Source organism: Cervus elaphus, chromosome 4 (assembly GCF_910594005.1).
Source record: "Cervus elaphus chromosome 4, mCerEla1.1, whole genome shotgun sequence".
NCBI lineage: Eukaryota > Metazoa > Chordata > Mammalia > Artiodactyla > Cervidae > Cervus > Cervus elaphus.
Window position 1 is genome coordinate 57,981,899 of NC_057818.1, and position 17,688 is coordinate 57,999,586.

General features: G+C 42.0%; 3 protein-coding genes and 1 non-coding gene across 5 annotated transcripts in view; all 4 read left to right on the plus strand.

Annotated features, from left to right (window-relative positions):
* Nucleotides 1–14,560, plus strand: part of LOC122692447 (zinc finger protein 721-like) — a 65,454-nt gene extending 50,894 nt beyond the window's left edge. Inside the window, 2 exon segments of the mRNA XM_043900010.1 lie at nucleotides 12,241–13,475; nucleotides 13,478–14,560. Coding sequence (XP_043755945.1) covers nucleotides 12,241–13,475; nucleotides 13,478–13,525 — 1,283 coding nt within the window. The 3' untranslated portion in view covers nucleotides 13,526–14,560.
* The window catches only part of LOC122691420 (putative protein ZNF720), a 344,658-nt gene that overhangs the window by 26,976 nt on the left and 299,994 nt on the right, over nucleotides 1–17,688 (plus strand). The window lies entirely within an intron of this gene.
* LOC122692441 (putative protein ZNF720) overlaps nucleotides 1–17,688 on the plus strand; it is a 136,681-nt gene that overhangs the window by 26,576 nt on the left and 92,417 nt on the right. The gene's annotated exons all lie outside the window — the stretch shown is intronic.
* Nucleotides 1,744–1,816, plus strand: TRNAG-UCC. The gene has a single exon. It is a non-coding gene; the product is annotated as a tRNA-Gly (tRNA).

Below are 17,688 nucleotides of genomic sequence, written 5' to 3' on the forward strand. Positions count from 1 at the left end.
GGAGGGCTGTCCTGACCTCGAAGCTAGGGGGGTCTTCTTTGCTCTGGTGGTGGAAAAGTCTCCGGAAGACTTTCCAAGCGCAGCAGCCAACATTGCAAACCTCTCATCTGTTCTCCTCTGCTCGTCTTTATCCCTCTTCTCGTATTTCTTTTCTATTTCCGTGTCCCTATTCCGGAACACCTTGTCTGCTATCTCAATCAACTGAGAGCTAGACATGGATAGAACTCCCTTGGTCTTTTGAAGCTTTCGTTTTATGTCAGGAAATGCTTGCGAGATGAATGACGAATTTATAACAATCTGGGAGCCCGTAGCTTCTGGATCTATGGGTGTATAGAGTCTGTAGGCCTCACAAAGCCTCTCGTAAAATTCGGAGGGTGACTCGTTTCCCTTCTGAACTATTCCGGCCGGTTTAGACATGTCCATCGGCCTCCGGGCTCCCCTTCTAAGCCCTTGTATAATCGCTGTCCCGTATCTTTCTAATTGGATTTTTCCCTCCTCTGTATTATAGTCCCAGTTAGGTCTGTCAATGGGGAAGGCTTGTTCTATCCACCTCTCTGGGTTAGCAGTGCCCTCAGGGACCATCTCCTGTAACCATTTCCTTGCCTCAGCGTTGATCCTGTATCTCTCTTCTGTACTGAAGAGGGATGATAGTAATTGCATTATATCGTCCCAGGTTGGTAGATGAGTGCGGAAAATAGTCTCCATTAGTCTAGTCATACGCTTGGGTTCCAACGAGTAAGAGGGGGTGTGTTTTTGCCAGTTCAGTATATCAGTTGATGAAAAGGGCTGATAGTAATAGGTTACAGGAGCTTGGTGATAATTACCATCCTCCCCTATCACTGGGGGTTGCTGAACTTCTCTGAAGGGCATCTGCAAGGGTATTTTTTCCTCTGGCTCTTTTGCAGAGCGGAGCCTTTGTTTAATTCCAGTGGTTCCTCCCCGTCGTCCGGGAGTACTTACCGGGAGTGGAGGGTAGAGTTTAGGGAAAGTAGGAACAGCATCCGGGGTGGTAGAGTCCGGTGGGCTCATTGCCCCTCCAGTTGAGGTTGGAGCCTGCTGGGAGGGTGGCTCTACAACCTGTGGAGCTGTCGGGACCCCTGAGGAGTCCGGGAGGCTTACCGGTCCCTGGCTGCTTCCTCCGGTGGCCACGGTGTTACTAGCTGGCAGAACCATCATCCAATACGGCGGTCGGGGAAGCTCATCTCCTTCAGGGTCCTGTAAAATTTCCTTCTCATCCTTGGTTATCTTTTGAGCCATCAAGATTTTTCCTTCCCCGCCATGAGCATAAAAACGGGCCCATTTGGGGGGGTCTTGGGCTATTCCCAGCCAAGAGTCTATGTACGGGAACTGATCAGGGTGTCCGGGCTTTCCCGTAACTATAGCATAGACTGCCTTTATGAGATTTAAGTCCATAGTTCCCTCTGGTGGCCAGCCAACTCCCACTGAAGGCCATTCGACTTCACAAAGGGTACGCAGCCGGCCGGGTGTCATTTTCTTCCCATAGTCTCCATCGAATCCTTTCTTAAAATTCTTAATCATATTCTCCAATACAGTGGCCTTCCTCCCATTTTCTTACCTCTGGATTCCCACGTCCCAGGGCCTTCCCGAGAAGCCAATTTACCTGTCTCCACTGGCAGGGGAGATGATGGGTCACACAGCAGATGGGTACCTCCTGGGGGAGGGCAGAATACGAGCATGCAGAAATCAATATCCTCTTTGTAAAAAAAAGAAAAACCTGGGACTTCCCTGGTGGTTCAGTGGCTAAGACTCTGTGCTTCCAATGCAGGGGGCCCGGGTTCAAACCCTGGTCAGGGAACAAGATCCCATGTGCTGTAACTAAGACCTCATGCAGTCAAATAAATAAATAAATATATATTAAAAAAAAAAGAAAAGAAAAAGAAAAACCTGTGGCGACAGCTCGGCACGTTCCCTAGGACGGCGTGGACACACCTCCTGACTGGCCTTCTTAAACCCTAAGTCCCTCTCTTCATCCCTGGCACGGCCGTCGGCCTGAGTGCCGAGCAGCTATTGTCACCAACCCAAACCAGTTTCCTATGCGGCTCCCTTCTGGTCCCTCCAGGGGGGTGATCAGGCCCCCTCTTCCACCCTGCTGGGTGGGCTCATCCTCACCTGAGCGCTCAGTTCCCTGCTGCCGTTCACTACCTGCCAAAGCGAAGAAACCGGGCTTTGAAAGGCTGAATACTTCCAGAGGGGCGAGGCGCCTTCCCCCCTCTAGGAGATTCAAGCTACAAAGCCTCGGGGTGGCCTCAAATGAGACCTGTCTCCTCAAAGTGAGGAGTTTCCCGGCCAATGCACCAAATGTTATAGCCACGCTTTCAGGGAAACAGACTCACTCAGAAGGACAATGCAGATAGTGGAGTGCAGTTTATTACGGCGGCGGGCCCAAGGCAGAGTCTCCTCTTAGCCAAGGACCCCGTCCAGCATTTGTGAAAATCTTTTATACCCCATGTGTACGTGTCCAAACCCACTACCCCAATTCCCTTGAGACTTACATAAACAAAGGAAGGGTAAATACAACTACAGTAACCCCATCATTCACGTGTTATGTGTTCAAACAGTCAATAATCAATAAGCCCGCAGTTACATTCCAAATAGTTAATAACCGATAAGCCTGTGCTTACATTGTGATAGATAGTGTCCGGAGGCAGGGGTGATTAGCGTCTGTTTTCTCTTCTTCAAGATTCCCCTGTCCAGAGGGGGGTCTTATCCTTCCATTATCATTCCCACAGGCGCTAAGCACAGAGTTCAGAGTCCACTGGAGAGGTGGCCACGCACGATCAGCACAGACAGGCCTGAGATGGAGTCCAGGCCCTATGAATTCCTTCTTCAATTGTACTTTAAAGATGTGGGAAAATAGAGCTCTCTAAATGGAGCAGAGAATGAACTGTAGCAGTTGATTCATAAAACCTAGAAAAACACACACAGGAAGTAGAGCAACAACATTCTCAGGTGTTAATTCATGTGTGATGTAACTTATGACAACATCGATCATTACTTCCTTGGTTGGTCATCAGATAGCATTTAGGGCATCGTTTTCAGAGGCATTTGGCTCAGCCCATACTCACTGTGAACCTAGCGTGTCCTGCTCAGTTCAGTTCAGTTCAGTCGCTCAGTCGCCCTGGACTGCAACATGCCAGGCCTCCTACTGCCCCTGGTTTCTTTTCCAAGAAAGCGGGGATGGAAATGCTTCCAGGCTCCTGGTCTCTGAAGTTGGAGCTGCCACGCCTGCAGAGAGGTGGTCACAAAAAGCAAATCATTTTGTGAAAACCTGTGTCCCCAGGCTGCAGAGGCGGGTGAAAAAAAACTAAGGACAGGGGAGATCTTTGGGAAGAATTCTGCAAGTAGAGCCTGGCAGGAACCCAAGACCCCCAGGTGATTCTGACCAAACACTCACCTCTCCCCTCTCAGCCCCCAAGGGTACAGGCAGGCTACGGACCACCACACCCATCCTAGAAAGAGCCCCTCCCCAGGGAATCAGGTTGACCTTCTTTGTTTCTAGAAGTTCCCTCCCTAAACCCTCCCTTCCTGAGGTCTCAGGTGTGAGCTTTCCCCTCAGGGCTCTGAATGCGGGTCTTCCTCTTACATTTCTTTCACAGCCCTCCTAGGGTGGGTCAGTTAGTCCAGAAGTAGGGTCCACTGTCTCTCGTGAACTGTTCTCTGTAACTCGAAAACGAAGGAGAAGAACTAGCCCGGACGATCTGCAAATAGTGTAGAGCACCAGGATGTGATTAGCATTATCAGGTTAGTCTTGATTCCCCACTACAGATTGGGAACACTGAAAGTCGAAAGGAGCTCAGAAAAGGGTGAGGGAAACAGGAAAACTTCTTCTGTTTCCCTGCAGCAGTTGCAGGTTAAACAGCTGCATGGATGCCTTTGAAGGTATTTTCTCAAATGCAGATGTGAGTTTTCGATGTAACATCCCCAGAGAAGACGCAGAGCAGGAGGAAGAAGAGGAGGAAATGGCAGCTTCTCAGGTACGTGTCCTGTCCCGGGTGTGGGGCTGTGTCTGCTTTTCTTCCTGAAATGCCTGGACTGAGAACCTGCACACCTTTAGTTCTCTGCTTCTAACTTTTCTGCCTGGGTGTTTGTTATCAACTTCTATTTTTTCCTTTTCTTCTTATCATAGTGAAGCCTGGCTCTTTAGACCACTTCTTCCTTGAGTCCCAGAATCTTGTCTGTCTTGTCTGTATCCTGGCTTTCTATGGAGCATGATGAATTCTCAACATGAATTAGCGACTTTCAACTGGTGAATATATTCCCTTTGTGAGAGGCACTAGTATCCGAGATTCGCACTGGGATGTGGTTCGGTGTTGGGATCTTAGGGAACTAGGGGAAATGCCATAATGAGTTTACATATGGATGCAATTTCAGCTCTTTAGGAGTTAGAAAATGCCCTTATATATTGAATAAACTCAGTGATCCAGAATTTTTCAGAAAATGCTCAGAAATAAAAAGAAAACTAGGAGATACTGTCCTCTGTAATGCTAAGACTTAGTAGTGAAACACATTGTTAGGTAGTTAGAATAGGGAAAAAGAGTCCAAAATGGCAGTGGCTAAAAGACCTGGAAGGGGAAGCCCGCGAAAATAGAACAAAGGAAGGTCCGAGGACTGGAATGAAAACCTCAGGTAAAACAAACAACCCGCCTGCCTAGGCCCGATTTACATAAGACAGGCCCAGGGGCAGAGAAACAGATAAAAACAGGAGCCAAAGCCCTCTTCCTTTTCTCTCTCTCTCTCTCTCCCGCGCGATGGGGCGATCTTCTCTTCGTGTCTTTGGATCGACCTGTCCTCACAACTCGAAGATGGATTTTCCGGCTATTATCTAAATGAATAGAGCTGTAACACTGATTTATTTAAGAGCTATAACATGGTCTGTCCTCCGAGAGCTGTGACCCGCCAAGGGGCTTTAATGTCCGTAACTCCAAATTTTCGTTGTGATGAGACAAAGAACCCAGGAACATACACTCGCGTGACAACATTGTTAGGATACAAAACAGAGGAAGTATATATGAAATGAATTTTGCATAACACTGATATTTTTTATGTCACTTCAAGTTATAAATTCCTTATTTTTTCCGAAATGCCCAGGTTCTGATAGTGCATCTGCCGTGCATTTACACCATGACAGATGATGTCCACTGGCTCTGGTGATTTCTCTGAGATTATCAGGCTATAGAGTTCGTTTTTCTTTCCCTCTGTCTTTAAACAAGGCTGTGGAAAAATGGAATGAGGAACATGTGAAAACCCTCACAGTTAATGGAGAAACTCCACATCTTCTTGGTTTCTCTTTGCTTTGGAAAATGAACACTCACTGTGTTGATGATAGATACTGGGTTTTGGGAGTGGGAGTTTTCATCACTCAAGCCCAAGTGTGATGTTTCCAGTACACTCCACGCTCATATCACAGACAAAGTCTTACTCACATTTTTGCATTTTTTTATAAAAATATTTGCAAGAATCCTATTGGTGCTAGTCTGTTTTCACCTGTGTTGAATGTCTAAGATACAGCTCAATAAAATGATCCAGTTTTTCAAGAAATTAAAGTTTCAGAACCAAGAGCTCTAATTTATCTCATACTATTGTATATGTCTGCACCCTTGTGTATTTAAAATATACAAAGAATATCATCCACAAGCAGATGTATATATTTTAACCCATTAAAAAGAATCTCGATTAACTGAACATGAACTGATTTTATTGACATGAATATCGATTTTATTGACATGAATATGAATGAACTCTGCTGAACTGAACTGAACTGAACATGAATCAGTTCATTTCAGTCGCTCATTAGTGTCTGACTCTTTGCGACCCCATGAACCGCAGCACTCCAGGTCTCCCTGTCCATCACCAACTCCTGGACTTTACCCAAACTCATGTCCATTGAGTCAGTGATGCCATCTAACCATCTCATCCTCTGTCGTCCCCTTCTCCTCCTCCCTTCAATCTTTCCCAGCATCAGGGTCTTTTCAGATGAGTCAGTTTTTCACATCAGATGGCCAAAATATTGGAGTTTCAGCTTGAACATCCTTCCTTCCAATGAACATCCAGACTGATTTCCTTTAGGATGGACTGATTGCATCTCCTTGCAGTCCAAGGGACTCTCAAGAGTCCTCCAACACCACATTTCAAAAGCAGCAATTCTTCTCTGCTCAGCTTTTTTTATAGTCCAACTCTCACATCCATACATGACTACTGGAAAATTCATAGCCTTGACTAGACGGACCTTTGTGGACAAAGTAATGTTTCTGCTTTTTAATATGCTGCCTAGGTTGGTCATAACTTTCCTTGCAAGGAGTAAGCATCTTTTAATTTCGTGGCTGCAGTCACCATCTGCAGTGATTTTGGAGCCCCCCAAAAAAAGTCAGCCAGTGTTTCCACTCTTTCCCCATCTATTTGCCATGAAGTGATGGGACCGGATGCCATCATCTTAGTTTTCTGAATGTTAGCTTCTCCTTAATACTCTTTGTAAGTATATAGTCTCATTTTAATATATATGTCTGTATGCATGAAAATGTTTCTCTTTTTCTTGTTTTGGTATTCTCCCCAGTTATATAAAGTTCTTCTTAAAAAATACACGTATTTATGTTTGCCTGAGTTTTGTCTTGGTTGTAGCCTACAGAATCTTGGAGCCATGTGGGAGACTTTGTTGCAGCAGGCAAACTTTAGCTGTGGGTGTGGCATCTAGTTCTCTGACAAGGGACTGAACCCAGCCTCCTGACTTGGGAGCTAAGACCACCAGGGAAGACCCTAGAAAAACTCATATACACTTTCTTTAGTGTTGTCCATGGGTAATTGTGTTTTACTAGTTAAATTTTAGTTCAGATAAACTGAAGCAAATTCAAGATCTGTCATTTAATGAATGTTTGTTAAAATATTTGCAAAACGGTGGAACAACAATGTAGTTGATTTTATATTATTTATGTGATGCATTCAAGACCCTGTAAAAACTTTTAGAAAGACATATAGTATATACTAAATAGTTGAAAGGATGATTGCTGCTATGGGTACTATTCTGTCAGACCTGTCAATTTCGTAAAACACTTAAAATTCAATGTTAAGTATAAGTTCTTACCTTACTGGTCAACCTCTTTGCTTTTCAGAACGGTCATTCATGTGTCAGAATTTTGAACATTACTAGTTAAAATAAGCTTGTTAAAAATGTGGCACATTGGCCCCACTCCAGAACTCTTAGATCAGAGCATGCTTTTTAAAAATATTTCCTGTTTCCTTGATAGGGGGCTTCCCTGGTAGCTCAGATGGTGAAGAATCAGCCTGCAATGTGGGAGACCCGGGTCCGATCCCCTGGTGGGGAAGATTCCCATGGAGAAGGAAATGGCAACTCACTGCAGTATTCTTGCCTGAAAAATCACATGGACAGAGAAGCCTGGCATGCTACAGTCCATGGGGTCGGAAAGAATCAGACATGACTGAGTGACTAACATGCTTTTCTTGATGGACAGTTTATCCTGGGTCACAGGAGTACAACTCTCAAAAATAGATAAGTCAGTGTTGATGGGATTGTTTTATAATTTCTCTTCCAGATCAGAATAGTTTCTATAGTGGTCTGTGGATCATATCTCATTCTCTTTTCCTGGGGTTAGAAATACTGTGGAAAATACAGCAGTATAAAAATTATATTCCTGTGTAACACCAGACATTCTCCTAAATCAAAACCATTTCTCTTGCTGGTTTCATCTTGGGTCACATTAGGAAGTCTTCCCAGGTCCACGTGGCTCATGTCCTTTATATTTCAGGGGCTGCTGACATTCCAGGATGTGACCATAGATTTCACTCAAGAGGAGTGGGAATGCCTGGACCTCGGTCAGCGGGAATTGTACAGGGACGTGATGTTAGAGAACTACGGGAATCTGGCCTGCTTGGGTGAGGATCACTCGCTTATACAATCCCTCAAAAACCCCAAAATTCCAAAAATCTCAGGGTTTTGGTTCATTCATTCTAGAATGTCTCCTGGAATTTTCTGCTTTGTCCAGTAGAGGTTAAGATTCCTACTTTCTAGGGGAAAGTAACCTTCTTTCTTGATATAACCTGCCTTCTTGTTCTTCAGTCGCTAAGTCATGTCCAACTCTTTGCGATCCTGTGGAATGCAGCAAGCCAGGCTTCCCTAGCCTTCTTTAACTCCCAGAGTTTGCTCACATTCATATCCACTGAGTCAATAATGCTATTCAATCATCTCATCTTCTGCCACTCCCTTCCCCTGTACTCAATCTTTCCCAGCATCAGGGTCTTTTCCAATGAATTGGCTCTTCGCATCAGGTGGCCGAAGTATTGGAGCTTCAGCATCAGTCCTTCCAATGAATATTCAGGGTTGATTTCTTTAGAATTGACTGGTGTGATCTCCTTGCTGACCAAGGGACTCTCAAGAGTCTTCTCCAGCACCACAGTTCAAAGGCATCAATTCTTTGATGCTCAGCCTTCTTTATGTTCCAAATACCACATCCATACATGACTATTGAAAAAACCATACCTTTGACCTTTGTTGGCAAAGTGATGTCTCTGCTTTTAATATGCTGTCTTTCTCATAGCTTTTCTTCCAAAAGGCAAGCATCTTTTAATTTCATGGCTGCAGTCACCATCTGCAGTAATTTTGGAGCCCCCGCCCCATCCCAAAATTAAATCTGTCACTTTTCCCCTATCTATTTGCCATGAAGTGATGAGACTGGATGCCATGATCTTAGTTTTCTGAATGTTGAGTTTTAAGCCAGCTTTTTCACTCTCCTCTTTCACCCCCATCAAGAGGCTTTTTAGTTCCTCTTCAAGTTCTGCCATTAGAGTGATATCATGTGTCTATCTGAGGTTGTTGATATCTCTCCTGGTAATCTTGATTCCAGGGTGTGATTCATCCAGCCCAGCATTTCACAAGATGTACTCTGCATAGAAATTAAATAAGCAGGGTGTCAATGTACGGTCTTGATGTACTCCTTTCCCAATCTGCAACCAGTCAACTGTTCCATGTACGATTCCATCTGTTGCTTCTTGACCTTTGTATACTTCATTTTAGGTTTACCATTTAGGTGGTAATTCTGTAAGTTCTGTGGTATCAAATAGTGCCACTCTCCTCTTAAAACCGGAATTCCACTAACTGCTTTTGCCTTAGTAGTACTTGAGCATAATATCAGAATCTGATTCTGATGCATTTGTCTTTTAAAGATGCTTCCAAAAAACTATTTGGTGAAATTCTTTTTCTTAATGCTATTTTAACTTTCTACCTTGACTTCTCTCTCACCTGAATACATATTGGATTGGAAATTGATGAATATCTCAGAAAACACATATTCCTTTTTCTGATGAACAGGTCTAGTGGTCTCTAAGCCGGGCCTGGTCACGTTTCTGGAGCAAATGAAGGATCCCTGGGATGTAAGGAGAATGGAGACAGCCATACACCCAGGTATGTGTCTATGGATGAAGCAGATAAGTCAGGTGAGACGAACAAGCATTGGGGAGGAAGTCATATTTTGTCGTGTGGTTTGAGAAGATCTGCTTCAGTGGAGATGATTTTGGATTAGCCTAGGTTTATTTCTGTCACTGTCATAGAGCGTCATCTCCTGACCCATTCCTGATTCTTTTCATCATTTGTGTATTTTTCTCCAGTGATTAATTTTCATATTTACAGTTAGAACCAAAATACTTGTCTTGGCCTGGAACAACCTCTATGACCTGATAACTCATCCATTTTGGGGCGGTTTTAGAAAATCTGCATATTTCTGAGTAACTATATTAAGCCCTTTTAAAAGTGCTGATTCTGTCCCTACTCAGAAGTGTGTGGGTGGAGCTGTGAAAAAATTGCCAAACTTGTAGGAATACTGGGGACAGATGTTTTTTGAATTCTACCATATAATTTCCAGTCTACTGGAAACTACACATATGACCTTAGAAATTTCATAGTCAAATTCTTTCTTCACTGCATAAGACACCTCATTGAAATGAGAGAATGCAAATCTGAATTTTATGTTAAAGATTCTCTTTTTTTATATGAACTAACATTAAATGTGTTAAGTATATTTGTCCCAATTCATTAATGCTAAAATGCTTTAATATATTTATTTAACTCACAGAGTTCTTAAACAAATTACTGACATTGGAGTTTAGAACATTTCCCACAGTGCTTTTTTCTGATTGTTCTTCACTATTAAGCTTATAGATTATATAGAGAAATCTTTAAGAAGAAATTTTTCTGTTCCAAAAATGCTATTTTCCAATGTTATGTTAGTTTTGCTATACAGAAAGAATAAGTGATACACATACACATTTCCTTTCTTGATTAGATTTCCTTCCCATCTAGGTCACCACAGAGCATTGAGTAGAGTTCCCTGTGTTCTCACCATATTTTTCAAGTCTCACTTCTCATTTGATTTGTTAAGAACTCTTAGCTTATTAAATCTATCTTGTTTTTTATGAAACATCCCAGGACTTTATCATTTATGCCATCTATTTCTGATTAGTTCTAGGTCAATATCATTTACTATTTTAGACTCTATTAGAACATGCTCCGATAACAACATGAGTGGTAAGTGGGTTAAATAATAAGTAGGCATTAGCATTTGTGAAAATGTTTTGTCTGTAAATTTGATTACTTCAAGCAAAAATTACTCATGACACTGCTCAACTGCTCCTCGCTTCATTGTTCCTGTAGGTTTCTATCTTGACTTCTCCTCTGCACCATACTCCTCTGTCATCTCATGTTGTCCAATGTTCTGTGTTTGTGGTCTCTGTTCTGCAGGCTGCAGATCCTAGTTCCTCTTGCTCTGGTGTCTGCTCCCTGGTGGGTGAGGTGGTCCAGAGACTTGTGCCCTTATGCCCTTGAGAGGGGGTTGATTGTTACTATTCTGACCAGAGCCTGCCCGGATCCTGAGGGCCCCTTCGCCTTTCCTCTGTGGCTGTCACTGTCTGTGGGGGGTCTGCTTCCTGATTAGTGGAGCAGAGACCCCAGATCTGAAATGAGCTCTGCTCTGATCTGTGGTGCTTCTGATCTAGTGGGACTGGAGCACACCCACTGGGAGGGAAGCCACTGAGTGTTGCTCCTCTGAGGATGTTCTGCTCGGAGAGTGCTCTGCATGTCATCTTTCATGTGCTGTGCGAGCTCTCGTGTGACCCTGTGTTGGCATTGATCTTGGCCCCACCTGAACCATGGGTATTCTCCACGTCTTCCGAATCCTCTGCCATCTTAACTCCTTCTATCTCGGTCTTAGGCTTAATCTAGCCAAGTGTATGCCAATTTTAAGTAAATTGTAAACTCTATTCCCCAAGAATAGTAAGTAGAATTACTTATTATTTGGTATCTTTCAGCTGTGTCTTCTCACGACACCCAGGGTTTGAGGACCCAAAAGCCAGGCTTAGAAGATTTACTCCCAACGGCAAAGCTAGGAATATATGAAAGATTTCACCTTAGAAATTTACATTTAACCAAGGACTGGGAATCTATGAGGGCATATAAAGAGCGGAGAGCATGTTATGATGGACACAACCAAGTTGGTACAGTTTCCCATAAAGTAAACATTTCCGCCAAAAGAAATCAAGGATGTGAATCAAATAAGGAAAAACCAATTTCAGATGATGAATTTCAGTCATCAACATTTGAAGTTAAGCGTATATTTGTCAGCAAAGATCCTCATCATCTCTTGAAACATACATGTTCTCTGAAGGGAAATGTGGAAAATCTGGAAGGTCATCTAGTCTCTACTGCAAATGCTCATTCAAACCTATACTCTGAGCATAGCTGTCTATTAAATATACATTCAAACATGTCTGGAAACCAGAAACTTAAACATGAGGGGGGAAATTCCCAATACAATCAATTTGAGGGATCCTTTAACAAGGATTTCTTGTTCTTCAACCAGAAACTACTGTCTCCTTGTTCCAAAATCTGTAATGGTGATAATAATGGGAGAGACCTTACTCAGCCATCATTGTTCAATACATATAGAGGTATAATTAGTGTTGAACAACTTTACAAGTGTAACAAAATGAGTAATGCCTTAAGCAGGAGCTCTACCCCCAATAATTACAAGAGTATGCATGATGGAATGAGAAGCTCTTCATGCAATGAAACTGGGCATAATGTTGACCAAGTTTCATATATAGTGAAAGAACAGGGACATCAATTTTCAGATGAGAATTCTGAACATAATAAGTGTAGGGATATATTTTATCAAAGCTCAAATCTTACTATTAATACTTATAAGAGTATTGATGTTGGAGAGAAGACTTATAATTGTTATGATTATGGTAAAGTTTTTAACCAGTCTTCAAAACTTATTCAACAGCAGAATATTCAGAGTAAGCAGAAACACTGCAAGTGTAATACATGTGGAAAAGTCTTTAGTAACTCACCAAATCTAAGTAGACATAGGAAAATTCATACAGGAAGGAAAGATTTCAAATGTTCAACATGTGGCCAAACCTTTAATCAGAGTTCATATTTAACTGAACATCTGCGAATCCATACTGGGCAGAAACCATACGAATGTACAGAATGTGGCAAAGGCTTTAACTGCTGTTCATGTGTTACTCAACATCAGCAAATTCATACCAGGGAGAGAACTTATAAATGTACAGCATGTGGGAAGGCTTTTAAGAAGAGTTCAACTTTAACTCAACATCAGCGAATCCATACTGGGGAGAGACCTTATAAATGTACAGCATGTGGCAAGGCGTTTAACCAGATTTCAAGTTTAACTCAACATCAGCGAACCCATACTGGGGAGAGACCTTATAAATGTACAGCATGTGGCAAGGCTTTTAAGCAAAGTTCAGCTTTAACTCCACATCTGCGAATCCATACTGGGGAGAGACCATATAAATGTACAGCATGTGGCAAAGCCTTTATCAATTATTCACTTCTTACTCAACATCAACGAATCCATACTGGGGAGACACCTTATAAATGTGCAGAATGTGGCAAAGCCTTTATCAATTATTCACTTCTTACTCGACATCAACAAATTCATACTGGGGAGACACCTTATAAATGTGCAGCATGTGGCAAGGCTTTTAACCAGAGTTCAACTTTAACTCAACATCAACGAATCCATACTGGGGAGAGACCTCATAAATGTACAGCATGTGGCAAAGCCTTTATCCGTTATTCTTTTCTCACTCGACATCAACGAATCCATAGTGGGGAGAGACCTTATAAATGTACAGCATGTGGCAAGGCTTTTAAGCAGAGTTCAAATTTAACTCAACATCAGCGAATCCATACCGGGGAAAGACCTTATAAATGTACAGAATGTGGCAAAGCCTTTAACCATTATTCATTTCTTACTCAACATCAACGAATCCATACTGGGGAGAGACCTTATAAATGTACGGACTGTGGCAAAGCCTTTTCCCAGAGTTCAGGTCTTTCTCGACATCAGAGAGTTCATGCTGCAGAGAAATGTTAGAAATGTAAGGAATGTGGCAAAGGATTTCCTCACAGCCATCACCTCACTCACAATCAGAGAATTCATACTGCCGAGAAAGCCTAGAAATGAATCGGTGATTAAAAAAAAAAAAAAGTTTGTCCTCAATATACAGTTTTGAAAAAATGAGTGTTTTCTTTGGAAAGATACATGAATGAAATAGAAAAATGTAGAAAACTGCTTAATCAAACATCAAATGTAACTCAATACCAGAGAATTCATCCTAGAAAGCATGTCATTAGTACCACTTTTGTTGAATTACTCTCAGCAGAAACACTGTAGCAAGTATTCCATAAGTAAAACACATACAAAATTGATATGTTAGTATGGATCACAAGATGAAGGGGTGGATATTTGCAGAGGTATAATTATTATTAATGTATCCCTGTTTATGTTAACGTTATTTGAGATTATTAAGGAACCAAAACGAATGTAATTCAATTCTGAAATTACTACATTTTGTGATTTGTTTCTATTGTATATATGAACTTACGTTGTTGATGGTTGTTGCCAAATGGTAAGAGAAGCCCTTCTATATTAAGTGGGAATCATTTACATTTATTCTCCAATTTATAAGATTAAGAACATAGTCATGTTATATACACACTAAAGCTCTGAATGGAGGTATTTCTCACTGATGTCAAACACCTCAGTGGTCACCATGATGTAACTGTTCAGGAAAGAATTCAAAGTAAGACAGAAGTTTGCTCTAAGTTTTCAATAATTATGTCAGTTGCTTTTTAATCATAAAACAAAGATAGTTCATGAAAATCTAAGGTATTTTGATAACAGCAATATAGAGAAATCATGCATATTATCTGGCAGGCTTGAAGTAGGGACACCTTCTCTTCTATCTGATGTAAGTACAGAAAACTCTTTCTGGAAAAGTCATATTAATATAATTAATGTCCATCCATGTTTACTAAATTAGCCTCCATTTTGTAAATCATATACATTACATTCTCAGATCCTTTCATCAGAGAAACAGGAAAGTTTTTAGAAGCTTGTAATATGTATTTTAATCAAGGATCAAAAAACAATTGTAAAAGGTTTTATTCCATCTGTGTAAAATTAATGTATGTTAATTAATAAAAGTGAATGGTTTTTCAGTGTTACAATTGATGTGGAATGAATGAAGAATTAATGCACCACCAGCATTAACCTCTCCCACCTATTTCAGGTTGCAGGAAAGGTAACCTAATGATAAAGTATTTGAAGGACAGGGGGATGACATCTGTAGAAATTAGTTCCTTACTGCCGTTAAATCTCTCATAACTTCATATATTTCCCACCATTTCTATGTTGTATCTCCACTCCCATTTTTATCTACTTGGACATCGTGGTGGTTCTAATAAGAAGGATCATACAGAGTGCTGTTGAATGCTCCCCTGAACTGCTCGATGCAGTTGCTGCCTCAGCGTCTGTCTGGGGAGCAGACAGCCTGCAGGTCCTTGAACTCACACCAACCAGTCCTGTGAGCACCTGTACTAGATGACCCCTTCCTTCGGACCAACAGTCTTGCTGAACCCCAGCGTCTACTGCACAGGCCCCCCCTTCAGTGATACACTCAGACCTCACCAGAATGCTGCTTGTCTTTCTTTGAATGGACCCCTCCACACTCAGCCTGTGGGGCCCACAACACTTCACCCAGGGTCACGTCTGAACCCCAAGTACTGGAATTTTCTCTGCCTGGTTCTAGCCTTGACCTTCCTCAGGGGCCCTCAAGGCTTGCTGTGAATTCTCTGAGGACCTAGAGTCATAAACTCACCTGGTGCAATTGTCCTTTGTTCTTCTGTTAGCTAAAACTTTTCAGGGGCACATTTAAGCAAATGGAAGTTTAACAAAGTCACAAAAAGAATAATCAAAAGCCATGATGCGAAAATTCTAAACCAAGATGTATAAAATCTGACCCTGTATAAATCTTAGCACATGTGTCTTGTAAGGCTTAAAGGAACTGTTTTCTCATGGCTTTGGCATACTTTGAATGCAGTATATAAATATCTGAAGATATATACATAATATAATTTATATAACACACATTGAATACAAGATATAAATATCTGAAAATACACATGTTAGCAATGAGAAAACCAAGAAGGAATATGTGAGTGTATGTGTATTCTTACACATTTAACTTAGAGAATTTAGAAATGCTAGATCAAAACTGGTCATATCTGAATTGCAGTTGATTTACTAAAAACTATAAAACTTGTCAATTTGTTGATTAATCTGTTTTGTCTACTTTTCATGGAATTCATTTCCTTAAATGTCAGTCGGTTATGTTTTTAAGGAACTTCCACATGGTCTACCCACGTGACTGCCACAGCTTATATTCCCTCCAGCCATGTCGGAGGTTCCTTTATCTCCAAACCCCTTCATCGTTTATGATATTATTAGTGGGCTTTTTGCTCATTGTTCTTCTGACTGGCATGAGGTCATACATCACTGTAGCTTTGTTCTGCATTTCTTATTCTTTAGCGGTTGTGAGCATCTTTCTTTTGCCTCCTGCCCATGGAAAAGAGCAAGCTGCCCCACCCAGCCTCAGCAGCTGTGGGGCACAGGGTTAGTCTCCCCACAGCATGTGGAGTATTCCTGGACCGGGGATGAGGCCCTTGTCTCCTGCACTGTCAGATGGATTCTCTACCACCGGGTGACGAGTCTGTTCAGCTTTTTTTTCCCTTTTGAGACATATATATATATATTTATTGGAATATAATTGCTTTACAATATTGTGTTAGTTTGTGTTGTATGACATCGTCAATCAGCCGTAAGTATACATAAATCTCCCTCTTGCCCCTCCCTCCCGTGGTCTTCGTTTCACCCCTCTACTCAGCACAGACCACCAAGCTGAGCTCCCTGTGGCAAACAGCAGCTTCCCACCAGCTACCTATTTTAACCATCGGTTCAGTTTAGTTGCTCAGTCGTGTCTGACTCTGCGACCCCATGGAGTGCAGCACGCCAGGTGTCCCTCTCCATCACCAACTCCTGGAGCTTGCTCAAACTGATGTCCATTGAGTCAGTGATGCCATCCAACCACCTCATCCTCTGTCGGCCCCTTCTCTTCCCACTTTCAATCTTTCCCAGCGTCAGGGGCTCTTCAAATGAGTCACTTCTTCACATCAGATGGCAAAAGTATTGAGGTTTCAGCTTCAACATCAGTCCTTCCAATGAATATCAGGACTGATTTCCTCTAGGATGGACTGGTTGGATCTCCCTGCAGTCCAAGGGACTCTCAAGAGTCTTCTCCAACATTTTATTCATGGTGGTGTATATATGTCAGTGGTACCCTTTCAATTGGTCCCCCTCTTCTTCTCCTGCTGTGTCCACGTCTGATCTCTATATTTGTGCAAATATTGTCTTAACAGATATGTACAGAATTTCAAAAATGGTATTGATGAACTTATTTACTGAGCAGGAATATAGGCGCAGATGTAGTTCTTAAGCTTTTGCATGTTAAGCTTTCAAGGCATAAAATTCATTGACAATCATTCCACGCATTTTACTGTTCTAGCCATGCGTTCTGGGAAACAAACTGACTCAGAAGGACAATGCAGATATTGGAGTGCAGTTTATTACACCGCCGGGGCCAAGGCAGAGTCTCCTCTTAGCAAGGACCCCGAACAATTTTTGAGAAAACTTTATATACTCTAAGTGTACTTGCTCAAACCCACCTCCCCAACTCCTTGAAACTAGTCTGGACAAGGTGAAAGAGAGATAGGATCAAAGTTAACCCATGATTCATGTGTCACAGGACTGAATAAACAGTGGATATTTATCAACAGGCCTGTGGTCATATCCCAATAAACAGAATGGAATTTACCACTTTGTTCTGTTACAGAGATGATTAACATATTCTTTTAGGCAACAGAGTCCAAGTACAAGTCCTGAGGCTCTTTCATGGGGGAGCAGGAGGGGGGATCTGATTTTCCATTGGTATGCCATTTCTACAGACACCAGGGCACAAGGTTCATAGTCCACTGGGAGGATGACCATGCCTTTAGCCTAATGCTCACAACCTGGTCTAAGATGGAGTCCAGCTCTGTCTGTTTCCTCCTTCATTACTAAGTGAAAGAAGCCCATTTGAAAATGATACAAAAAGTAGGATTTTTACAATAAGACTTTCTGGTGTAGGTAAATGTTCATTTGTGTGCTCAGTTGTGTCTGAGTATCTGTGATCCTAGGGGCTGTAGCCTGCCATGCTCACCTCTGTCCATACATTTCCCAGGAAAGGATACTGGAGTGG